We start from the raw sequence: 13,116 nt of genomic DNA, 5'->3' as shown, positions 1-13,116 counted from the left end.
TTGCTGTTCAGAGTTACCAGAGCAGCAACAAACTTGCTGTGTAAATGAATTACTGAAAAGGTCAATTCACACATACATTGTAGCGCTACCTCAGCGCTGAATCAACAGTATATAGTATAGAAGATGCAGCTCTGCCTTGAACATAGAAACATTGTTTTCAACATTACCAACAGTGCTGCAACGCAGTATGCGCTTTGTACACCGATATAGCGCAAAGCCAGAGCTGCGTCTGCGTTAAGATGAGCGATATCTGTGGCGCCTACCTGGCACAGCGCTGTAAGCGCAAACAGGCTCGTATGCCATCTAGGGCATTTCAACTGTTTTGCAGCCACGCAGCCTCCAATACGAGCGACGAAGACAGCGTTGGCAGCGCGCTATACCTTACGCCTTTTATTGAGTCTGGACAACTGAGCCACCAAAAACCTGACCCATGCCGGCTCGCTCGGCCAGGTGGAAGACGTGCCCGGTTGCATTGCCCGGTTACTCCGGCTTCCTCACCGCCGACGTTAAGCTGGGCAGCAACCTTTTTTTCTGGTTCTTCCCATCGAAGGCGAAAAACCAATAATCTCGCGCAGGCAGTTTTTTTTCTTTTTTTAAATAAAAATATTGTGTGCGACCCTTTCCAGGTTTAAGCGCACAATGCGCCCTTGCTGATCTGGCTCCAGGGTGTGTCCCGGACCCACGTCGCTGTTCAGCAACTTCACAAAGCACGGACCGTACCTAGTGTTTGAATACGACTCGTCAGATTTGCGCTACGTCACGTGGGTCAACCGTTTTTCCGCGCTCTATGTGAATAAACCCGTAGGCGCGGGCTTCAGCTTCACGGAACCGGAGGAAGGCTGCGCTTGCAACGTCAACGACACTTCCAGGAACTTGTTCGAGGCCCTGCGGTAGTCGTTACGCTTTTCCCCAAGTACATCGACAACGACTTCTACGTGGGCGGGGAATCGTATGGCGGTTAGCCTTTTTTTATGTTACTTCTTTGGGAATCAAGCGCACTTTTTTTTATCAGCACGGAGTGTGCTTTATCAGGCAAAATCTACAAGAAAACCGTCATGAAGAACTGTCATGAAGGACTGTAACATTATGGCGTCATGTGACATCGAGATGTCACGGGAAAGCGTGACGTCACATCACACCGTGGCGTCAGTTGGCACCATGACGTCGAGAGACGTCGGCGTCATATGACGTCACGTGGCACAGTGAAATCACAGTCACTTAACGTCGTAGTGTCATCTGACGTCATTATGTGATGTCATGGTGTCGTGTTATATTAGGGTGTCACGTGAAAATCTGTGACGTAGGTCATGTGACGTCATAACGTCAGGTGACATCACACACAACACATAGCATTTGCCCAACTCATTCATACCACATTATGTGCTTCCTGACCTTTGTTAGCATGACAAATCTATTGTTCTTTGTTGCTGTTTTTTTTTTTCTAATCGTGTTATTGTCATAAACGCGAGCCTTCAGTATTTGGGCAAACAATTCCAAGCAAAAGATGCCAGTTCAAAAAGCGATTTGTTCAAAAAAGCAGAAAGCATAAGGTCCTTTTCTCAAAACTTTCTGTACTTTTACACCTTCCAAAGCCTCCCTCCCCTGCACTGGCCCTCCGACCTCTCGGGGGTCGATGATCCCGTTCCTCAAACTGGCGTAAGTTTGAGGCCCCTGGCCTAGAGAAACGTGAAGCGGTGGTCACACTGCTAATGCGTCATACAAAACCCATCTACAGTGTCTGAGGTTTTTTTTTTTTTTTTTTAGTTGAATGATTGCTTTGTGTCACATTGGTAATAACAATGATCTTTAGACATGTTCGAACTGTAGGGCTGGGCGTCGATTAAAAATTTTAACCCGATTAATCGCCACCCTTTAATCGATCAATTAATCGATTAATCGGTTGCTTTGATTTTTATAAATACTATATTAAAAGGAGTGGGCAACAACTTGTCTTGCCTTTGAAGACTTATTTTACTCTCTGTTACACGCGCAAAGGACATTTAGAATTGAGGATACATATAGTTCAACGATTCAGATTCACATATTTTTGCTCCAGCTCCGAAGACAAAGAAGTTTGTCCACATTCTCCGGCAGGAAGACAAGAAGTCAGGGCTTGGGCGATGCTTTCTTCTTTTTTTAGAGAAAGGAACCTCGGTGGGGGGAGAAGGCGTTGATTGTTGTCTGCGTTTTGGCCGATGATCCTTGCCGCAGCGGCGTACATGGGTGCTTCGCTCGTAGGTGATACTGAAGCGAACTTACGCTTCCACTGTACGAAAATGGCTTTTTGTAGATGATCCAGTGGACTTCCTTCGAGTTAAAAACTTCACCACTGGAGTTTACTTTAAACCCAAACTTTCCAGCGAGATTGCCTTTCATACTCGTGTACTCGTCCATTTTTACGGGCCGAATACTGAAACAAGTAACCATGGCGTTGTTAGCTTCCCAGGTTGTTTTTTGCTTGTTTGTCTTGCCTGGGCAGGATGTGTAATAGATCCTCAAGACGTAAAGTTTCGCGGTCGCCCGGGAATCAATTGCGGGCCCGGCTTGTTCGTCTGGCTTCGGCAGAACTGTAATGTCTATCCTCGAGCACGTGACGCTTCGCGAGCGCTAGAATCGAACCTTGCTCATAGCACCTGGCTGGGAACGGAAAACCGCTCGGGACAGAACGACCGGATACACGCCACGCAGCGTTTTCCTTAACGGAAGGAGGGGGGGGGCATGAGTCACCCCTAGTTCAGGCAGGTCGTCCAGGATAGAGCCATCCGTACGTCCAGTTGACTTCTGTTTGAGTACCGATTAAAAAACTGATTAACCGGTTAAAAGAATTGGTCGCGATTAAACCCTTAATCGATTAATCGGAAGGTTAATCGATCAATTGCCCAGCCCTAGTTCGAAGCATGCACATGTTCGAAGCCAACACCTTAACATGCCTGGGAAGTGTCCCCAGATAAATGTCATCATGTCTGCAGACAACATTGTGTATTTTGTAATATGTTTAAGCAGAGTGACTGGGACTTCACGAAGACAGCAACGTATCTGCCACGAAGCCACAAAGTCAGTGTCATGTCCGTTCTGCGAGTTCTCTAGATGCCGGACTCGTTGCAAAACGGCTTCGTGGCAAAACGGCTTCGATTCTCGACCTCAAACTGTTGGGGACGTCCGAGATGCTCCTGATTACCTTTGACTCCGCGGAAATTCCCACGCCCCTTGCTTTGGACTATGAGATCGTGCGTGTCCACCCCTACCGACATAAGCTTATTGCTTGTTATAACTGCCACCAACTTGGAGCACATAGCCAAAGTTTGTCCAGCGAAGACAGTCTGTAGGAACTGCGAGCAAAAACAACCTCCTCCCCCCCCCCCCCCCCCCTTCACCGACGTCTTTGACCACGAAGTCTTGTACGTGGTGTGCCAAGAGCACGGGCACATTTCGCTAAATGCAGCATGCCCCGGTCGCATCTTCAATCAGCCAATCCAACACAAAAAGCAAACGGCCGAGCATAAACGGGTATCCTGGGCAAGCAATCTCTTTAAGCCGCAAGAGAAAGTAGCCTCTCAGCAGTTTACAATTACTCCTGAAATCCAGCGGCAACTGGACGAGCTGCGCAAAGAAAAAAAATAACTCAAAGAACAGCTGTGCCAGCTTACGGCGCAAATGGCTGAGAAACTTCTCGAGGAAACAGCAAGCCGATGCTCCGCTGAATCGTCCCCAAAGCAATAGCAAGAATTACGATCACGCTCGCGTTCTCGCTCACGAGACCGCAAAAACCGTTCGCCTACTAGGAAACCGCCAGCATGACCGCAGGCGCCATCGTTACTGCGGAAAGACTTCAGATACACATAAGTGCTCGATATTCTCCGACAAGACCGCGCGAACGATTGGCGAAAACCTAAACAACTGGTTACCGACAAAATCATGGAAGCCACCAAACTGCAGACCAGAATGAACGAAAAATTCTCTGAGATCATGCACTATCTTGAACAGGCTACAGAAGAACCTAAACGCCGCGAATTACCGGATCCTCAGTGGCCTTCTGACCCTAGTCTATACATTGGCTCTATACAGGCGCTGAGAACTAGTCGGGCATTTCAAACCAATTGCTATTTTACTTGAAGAAACACGCGAAGAATGTTTTCTCGCTAACTTATAGAACGTATCAGAAACCCATAATAACACGTCAGTGTAAAGGTCGAAAGCAGCCGTTGGCAATAGGACGAGCAGCATTGCTTATCAGAACTGACTGCGTAGCTATCGAGGCTGATATACCACACCTGGGTAATGACGTTAAAGAAATTACTACAGTAAAAGTAGGACCTCTTTGCCAGCAGGCGATAGCCATAGCATCGATATACTATCGACCTTTTCACGGGAAGCAACTCAAAGGACGATTACTCATCGCTGGCTGGCCTTAAGAAATACGCAGCTGGTATTTCTATAATTATAGGGGGAGACTTTAACACTCGGCATTAGAACTGGGATGCCCCAACGACGATACCCGGGGTAAGATGCTAGCTGAGGCGATTGACTCCAACAAACTCAAAGCCGTCATCACACCCGCGACGCCCACCATAGGTAGGTCTCCATCGCAAACAAACGGACACCTCACCTGATTTGACGATTACCATGACAGGAATGATTCCTCACTTGGAGACATATGAGACTACATGGGGCAGTGACCACTCCCCTATAATAATCACACTATACTCCGCGACAACTTTTCTTGGCAATGCAGTGGAAGGTACAGGCCCGCGTCCCCCCTCCCATTTTGAGTGTACGCAGGCTCTCCTCCTCCCCCATTTCCGGGGAGAGGAGGAGAGCCCGCGCACACTCAAAATGGGAGAGGGGACGCGGGCCTGTACCTTCCACTGCATTGCCAAGAAAAGTTGTCGCGGAGTATAGATCGCAAGGAACTTCGCATTTAGACCACCGGGACAAAAACTAACTGGGTCAAATTCCGCGCAGTGTTGAACCAACACATAGCTGATTTTCACACGCTGGCAGATGGAGTCGGAGAGACAAGGCAGCAATCCAGGGAGGAAATCCGCTGTGACGACGATACCGGGCCAATATACAGCCGGTTCGCCAAGCTGAAAGGTGCCCTGCTGTGGTGATAACCTTCACCAAAGTTGCGTGCTCTCGTTCGCTCGTTGTTGTGCCTTCCGGTCTGCCCAATGTAACAACGATCACATGAGAGTGGGATCAGATATACAAGCTCCTTCTCACTTTGGGTGTATTTGGTCCTGCGCAGGGTGTCTAGCGACCGAGAAAACCGGGAAAATCGGGAACTGTCAATGAAATTTTAGTTACTGGGAAAAATCAGGGAATTGTCAGGGATATTCTTAACACGCGAGCCCAGTCAGGGAAAATGAGCCGGAAATGCCACTGAGTGTCCTGAGCAAAGACATGAGAACTTGGGGGCGGAAAATAGGCAATGAATTCTGCTTAGAGCTGAGCGCGGGCTCTGCTCACCCAATAAAGAGTGTTCTACCCGATGCAAAAAGAACAGCCGACAAATCCAGTCCAAGCCTTGGATTGGATTGGATTGGATTGATGCCACGAAACTAGGCTAGGTCCAGTTAGAGCTACCGGATTCAGTAACAAGCGGGAACACTGCAGACCCCAATCCAATCCAAGCCTTAAGCCGAAAGTACCCGAAATTGACGTGTGTGGTTGAGCGTCGTGTTGTCATTGTGTTTCCGGAAGAGGACCCTTCATTGATGATGTCGGCGGCAAGAAAGTGCGCGTTTAATCCGGACTGGACGAACCCTAATATTTCAGAATATGCAAGTTGAATTAAGCCCGTGCAAAATGATCCTCACAGGGCTTAATGCTCAATTCCTTGTGTATTTACCCGCCTCTACATTTGTCAGGGAAAACCTGCAAAGGTCACGGAATTTCAAAATAATAATTTGCTAGACACCCTGCTGTTGCGAGATGTGCCGCAGTTTGTTTTCTTACTCACCTACTTGTTTATCTTACGGCATATGGAATATGCCTTGAGTTGTGCAGAGAATAGCAAAGAAACGCCCTGCCTGCCAGCACGGGGGAAGGCGATACAAACATTGTATTCGCCTCAAACACCTCTATCAGACCGTTCAACAGCACCAGTAATAACTTGAGACAGACCTTATGTGACAAACTTGGCAGAAAGCCTGAGTTAAAGGCACTCTAGAGTTCCTTTCTTTCTATGCTGGGGCGATAGAAAGGTACACCGCCAATTAACACCCTGTTCCTTAAAGCTGACCCTGAGAGCATGGAGGATGCAGTCATTCGCATATTCGTTCCCTACGCTAGAACAACCTCGCGAGAGCCGATGCCTCGCATCGTTATTCTCCAACTACTTTAAAAACTCAAGAAACCTCTCACTATAAGAAAACTGATGGCAGACCTTAAAAAAGGCAAGTTGCGGTCTGCTTCAGGCACGACAACATCACTTAGCAGAAACTGCGCAACTCACCAGAGCACGCCCTAACTCAACTGCTGCAAGCTATCAATGCTTCTTGGGACACTTGGACCGTCCCTAGATGCCTCTAACTCTCCTTCACATATCTCATACCAAAACAGGGTAAAAACCAACCAAACCCCAGAAAACTGCAACCGATACCTCTTACTTCGAAAGCATGCAAGCTTAGGAGCGTATATTGCACAAGCGAATACAATACCAGATCGAATATGCGGATCCTAAACTTCGCCCGTCACAGGTGGGGTTTTGCCCGACTATGGGCACCCGCAGCTGCCTTTGGCTACTGAGACGGGTGATCAACAGAAACAGTAGAAGAAGCCTCCCTAGCTGACTACGTACTTGCCTTCTACATGCGTAAAGCATTTGATAATGTATTTCAGGAATCATTCTTCAGGAGCTGACATCCCGCTATCCCAACCAGAAGGCACGGGACTGGATACGGCGATTCTTACAGCAACGCCCAATACAGCTAAAAGGCACGGCTCCGAAATCAACACCCAGGACCTACTTCTTTGATAGGGGGATCCCCCAGGACTCCACCTCAGGGCCTATGCTCTTCAACCTGGCCATGAAGAGAGTCGCGGAAAATCTGTAACGAGATACTGCGGATCGGTTCACCATATAGACGATTTAACTATATGGGTGGAAGCTGCTCACTATTCTGACAAAGAGGCAATGCAAGCGGAGCTGCAAGCAGCGCTACTCAGTGTTGCACAGCCACTAGAAGAAATCAACTCCAACTCTACGTGGAGAAGACGAAGCTGATCACCATCGACGGAAAAACTCGCGCCAATCGTACTCAACAGATCACAATGTACATAGGAAGTGAAACCATTACGTTCAAGAATAAACAACACTGTATTCTAAGAGTGAAGCTAGCAAGCTGCAACAGTCCGCAAACGCGAATCCGACAACTCAGACAAAAAGTGGACCCCACTACTAGATGTCATACGTCGAATTTCGAACAATTACGGAAGTCCGCGACAGAAGGCCTGTCAGACATTGGCCAGGGCAGTCGCAGTCGGTAAACTCCTATATGGCTTTCCAATTTGCGTCATCTCGCAGAAAAATATAGAAAATGTGGAGCTTTTACATCGTGCGACTCTCCGCACCATCACAAGGCTCCCAAAACACTCGTGGACAGACCGGCTGATCGAATTGGTGACTCTACCGCTTAAAAGTGTAAGATGCTATGATGCCCAAGAGGCCCTTTCAGATAGACTTGAAGACACGGTGCAAGGACTCTAGCATGGAACCAGCTGGCATACCTAGACAACAGGGCTTCCAGTCTGATCCCCCATGGGAGAGCCCGACTATTCAAGCGAGACACCAGTCAACTCCATCCCGACAGCAAGAAGCCTTGAAATTCGTATTGCCAATCAGCGCCAACAACTGGAACAGAAAAACACCGTCATCTGCACAGGAACCAGCTTTAACTACGGCAAGGGCAAAATGGCCTGGCACTGCCCCACACGACCGGAATTTAAATTGCGCCCAGACCTGTCGCCTCCTAAACGGGGACGTCCGACAACCGGAACTCCTGCCGATATGGCGAAAGGTTACCTCAATCCTTGACCCGCAACCACAACAGGACTCTATATGAATACTCACAGACACCAAAGGCGCGCTAGGAAAAATCGAAAACATTTACACAGGTGAGGCCACTGTTCAGGCTATAAGGAAGCGAATGCACGACCTACAAGAGCTGGGTCTCGTCCTACGTATTCAATGGACACCAGCACATACCGGCTTGACGGGAGGAAACGCAGCGGCACGTAACATAGCTAGCGTGCCCCGAGAGTGTATTGGCTCAGTAGCCCCTTACCCTCCTCTCAACCCCTCACTCAATTCCTATACGCATGGACCACATACCCGTCACAACTGACATATCGATGTTATCTTTTTTTTTTTTTTTACCAGAACCAAGCAACGCCAGCAACGTAACCGATTCCTTAAAACAATAACACCTGCTCCCCAAGTTGATCCGCAACTACGACTCCTTGTGTGCTCAGGAAGTATTCTTAAACAAAGTACTGTCAGACGCAGCCTTCACAGTGCACATCGCCAGGAAATGGTACTCGCTAGGCGCGGATACACCACCTCGATGCAATCACTGCAGAACGAAGTGCAGAACTGGCCTTCTGCACCTGATCTGGGAGTGTTGCTTATACTCTAATGGGAGGGCAGATGTTCAGAATACCCCACATGTCTGCCATGATACATTAGTATCGTATTTCCGAACATCCCCAACCAGCCAATACATGTTGGTCCAGTACGGTAGTAGAAGTGGCCTTGATAAAGAGGTTTGAGGTGACCCCTATAATTGACCGACTCTTTCCCATGCTGGCAGCAACACCTAGAAGCAATGTGATCCCCCCAAGGTGCCTATCAGCACTCCAGAAAAATGTTTGAAGTATGCGCGACTGCTCACAATGACTTTCTATTCCTTTCCTCAAAAGGGGATAGATCTGGGACTGTTCCTCTCGGCGCCAAGAATGGCGCGCTTTCGGCCGCCACTCTCGTCGCAATGCGGTACGAAACTACGTTCCAAGGAACGGCGTTCCAAGGAACAGCGTTCCTGGAATGCGTTCCTTTTAGAAGGAATGAAGGAACACCGCTTTTCTATTTTTCATCGGTAAAACTGGAACGAGAACTCGTTACATTTTTACTGGAACGTAGAAAAGAACGGAGTTCCTTTTTTTCGTCCAGTGGGGTAATTTGTGTTTCATTTCTTAGAGAGAAATTCTAAATGTATAAAATCAATCTTTACAAAGAGCAGAATCTCGTAATTGTTTTGGTTACTTATCTTAGGATATAGTTTGCGTGGTCCTCACATGATAACAGCCGGGTGCAAGAGAGCTAGCGGACACTGATGCGTTTTTCAGTGCCCGTGACTACGTTTCAAAAAGCAAAACTTTTAGTCGAAGAACAAGACACAGCGAGACGGACGTTTCGAAATCAGCTGCTTTCTTTCCCTCCAGGAACCCTCGTACACCCAGAAATGTAAAGTCGACTGCAGCCATCTACATACTTCCACAAGAGACCCAGAGTTACAACAAAAAAAACATGTTACGTGACACCGAACACACCCTTGTATTCAGAATATTGGTTACTTAAAGGGGCCCGGCGAGGACTCTTTTACTGGTTACTAATTTGCACAGAACCTGAGCGCACTGAACGTAGTAACTTAATTAAACTTTTCTCGAATTTTGCTTTATTTTAAAAACTATAAGCGAATTAAAATTACAAGAACAAGCAAGAAATAACCTCCTTCATGACGTCCTTGGTCGCTTGACTAACCGTGAACTAAAGGAGGGGTAGTGAGCTCGGCGAGCGCTCATGGCTGCCGCACTCCATGTCGACTGCTCGAGAGAGCGCCACTAACGCATGTTCTGGATAGGCTGTATGAAGCGGGCAGCCAGGGCTGCTCGAATTGTATTTGCTGCGCGATTAAACACAAATTCGGCATTACATTTCATTGGCCACAAACGACAGCAAACACGGGGTAAAGATCAGTTCAGAACGGGATCCACTTCGCGCTGCCATGCAGCCAAACGGTCAAACCGCAAGCCAAACCTACTCGCCGATGGCCTTCATAATGCTCGGAACCGGTCGGATCCTCGAGCCCGTATACGACCGCAGCGCCGCCGCGTACATCCGGGACCTTTCTACGCTCGCCACTCGTCGGTGCCCGATACCACTACCCCTTTCTAGTATGCGCCGCCTTTCCACCGCTTGGTGGTGGGTATATCGACGGGTCATATCTTGTTTCCGTTTATATTCTTGTTTATATTCTGATCTAAAATACTGAACAAAAACTACTTTCATAATTAGTTGGAACGGTTCGCGTTACTCATCTTTTGTATTTTGACTAAAAAGAAGGTTTTAGTGGCTCTGACCAGTAGTAAGCCCAGGACCAAAGACTTCACTTATCGCGCGCTTTCGGCACCACGGGTCGCCCCCGAAGGTGGAGGAGGTTTCCGCGTCGTCCGGTTTGAATATGACGCACTGATATTTAGTTACTCTCTTCGTGCCCGCTGACTTGCCCGAACCCAAAGAGATCTTGAAATCGCAAAAAAGGCAGACGCTTAAATATGAATTTGGGCTTCTTTAATATATACACACAAAATGAAAGACGTTTACAATCTCCTGTTATGCTAAATTAGATTGCAGCTCTTGAGGAGGGCAAGAGAAGGGTACGGAGGAGGAGGGGGGGGGCCATACCCTCCTCTCCGTAACCTCCTCTGCTGCTCATCTGCAATTTAGCGGTAAAGTTTTAATAAATTTCCCGCTCTTGACACTTAGGGGAAGAAAAATAGGCAATAAATTCTGCTTAGAGCGGAGCGCGGGCTTTGCTCACCCAACGTAGAGCATGCTACCCGATGCAGAGAACAGCCGACAAATTCAGTCCAAGCCTTGGATTGGATTGGGGGCGCGACATTAGGCTAGATCCAGTTAGAGCTACTAGATTTAGTAACAGATAAAAAAGCCGCAGACCCCAATCCAATCCAAGCCTTAAGCCGAAAGTATCCGAAAGTGTGCATCGGGCGGCCATGCTGCCATTCGGTTATTGACGTGTGTGGTTGAGCACCCTGTTTTCATCATGTTTCCGGAAGTGGCCTCTTCACTTACGATGTCGGCGGCAAGAAAGTGCTCGTTTAATCCAGACTGGACGGACCCGAATACTTCGGAATATGCAAGTTGGAATAAACCTGTGCACAATTATCCTCACATTGCTCAATGCCCTGTGTTGTAATGGTCTTATATATTTAACCGCCTCTGCAGGGGTCACCTGAAATTGTCAGGGAAAACCTGGGGAAGACAGGGAATTTGAAAATAATAATTTGCTAGACACCCTGCTAAATACAATTAAATGATACAATTTCACAAAAGAAGAGAAATTGTAAGTAAGAGGTATATTAGTCCTGCAGTAACCATTTTGCCTTGGTTAGTAAATCTTACCTCACGAACTTGTACTTGTTCAATGTGGATCAGCTTCTTGGTGCTCGCCTTATGGAAGGTGTATGTGCAGAATATTGCACAAAACCCCGGCTAGTCGCAACGACCATCGACAGCCAAATCGAGGTTCTTGCCTCGTAGCTCTTCCAAGAGCCCTCTGCTGCGTCGTTCTTACACCTGGGTGAGACTGTCATTTCGTTTCGAGAGCCGCTTTCAGTACTGGGTGACCGCCTTCACCACAGGCAGCAGGTAACCACTCTGGTAGTAGTCGTACATGCACTCTGTGATCATCGCAATGTTAAGGGACTCGAGCACCCCGAAGGTAGTCGCAACCTGGGCATCGAAAAGGGAATGCCCGCACAAAAGAGAACATTTCCTGCTCCCCAGCATCGGTTGGCTGCCTATCGAGAATCGCTCTGAGGGGGACTACTCAATTTTTTGAAGGGTGTGAAGGGGACTTCAGGAGGTCCTGAGATGTTTGAAGGGGGCACCGATACGTCCTGGTGGGTTCGTTTGCCCCGTCAAAGGCTCTCCTGAAATGTCTGAAGTGCCCTTTACAATGCCTTGAAATGTCTGAAAGCCTGTCACGAACTTTTCTAATGGGGTCAGGAAAATCTCCAGGCTTCTTGAGATGTCTGTGAGCCATGGTTTAGGTAGAGAAAACACATTTCAAAGAATTAGAACATATCTACGTATTGTTCGCGAAGGAAAAAAAATTGTTTAGAGAATGTCGATCGTATGTGCGTACGGTAAGATTTTTATTACTGCTCTTCTATCAAACACGACTGGGCTCCTGGACCCGTCTGTCACTTGCCGGGTGTTCGGTCGCCAATGGGGCCACTGGGGGCGATCGCCCCATTTGAAGAATTGACAAGGCGCGGGCCGAGTGTTGTTGGTCGAGCGGCGTTTTGAGCCGAACAAGCTTTGCTTGTTGCACGAATAATAATAAAAAAGGGAAGGCCGAGAGCAGTGCGTTGCTTAAGAACAAGGACGCGGGGGAGATTGCGAGGGCAAAGCGGCAGCGTCTCGTCCCGGGAACCGGTTCCTCCGCGGGGGACGGCCCCCAAGAAGGAGAAAATAAACAGAACCATTTCGCTTTTCACCAGAGTTGGATGTCCTCTCGTTTTTGTAGTCTTCAAAACACGAACAGGCAACTCAAATTCCCCCCCTCCTTTTACAACGCCGACACACACACACACACACCGCGCTTCTCTCCGCCCGGCAATGGGGAGAGAGTGCAGAACCGCCAGGGCAGGGCAACACCCTTCTCCACAGGTCGGCGGGAGAGAGTGGTGTGAGGAAACCGAGAAGGGTTTTCTGTGGGGTATTCTTAAAGGGTTTTGAAGGCCTGTGAGGTCCCATAATCCTTCAAGGCTGATGGGCCCTTTAGAATTATTTTCAATAGGGCTCCTCCACGTTTTCGTGTATTTGTTCGCACAGGCGCTGGTTACTGTCAGCAAACTGCCTTTGACTAGAGTGGTGTTGCGGCAAAAGGCAAGACACGTGTGGCACCCCCGGAAGAGCTCCAGGCGGTGCCTCTCAAAAACAATGTGCTTGCTCTCTTTCTGGGGTGGCACCTCTTCACGGTCATATTGGTCACTAGAAATGTAAATTCAACTTTAGTACACACTGGAATCTTTCTTGAACTATTACCTCAGAAACCTTTCATTTGCAGAGAGCACGTGGGAGCTGTC

General features: G+C 48.2%; 1 protein-coding gene and 1 pseudogene across 1 annotated transcript in view; both read left to right on the top strand.

Annotated features, from left to right (window-relative positions):
* Positions 1-430: 430 nt before the first annotated feature.
* On the top strand, positions 431-962 carry LOC120837553 (annotated as a pseudogene).
* A 3,543-nt stretch (positions 963-4,505) lies between these two features.
* The window catches only part of LOC120837552, a 33,360-nt gene continuing 24,749 nt past the window's right edge, over positions 4,506-13,116 (top strand). The window contains exon 1 of the mRNA XM_042288392.1: positions 4,506-4,572. Within this exon, the coding sequence (XP_042144326.1) occupies positions 4,506-4,572 (67 nt within the window). The remainder of the gene's footprint in view (positions 4,573-13,116) is intronic.

The sequence above is a fragment of the Ixodes scapularis genome, unplaced genomic scaffold, assembly GCF_016920785.2.
Source record: "Ixodes scapularis isolate PalLabHiFi unplaced genomic scaffold, ASM1692078v2 ptg002615l_1__unscaffolded, whole genome shotgun sequence".
NCBI lineage: Eukaryota > Metazoa > Arthropoda > Arachnida > Ixodida > Ixodidae > Ixodes > Ixodes scapularis.
The sequence above is the reverse complement of the archived record's forward strand: the minus strand, read 5'-3'. Positions and strand labels throughout refer to the sequence as shown.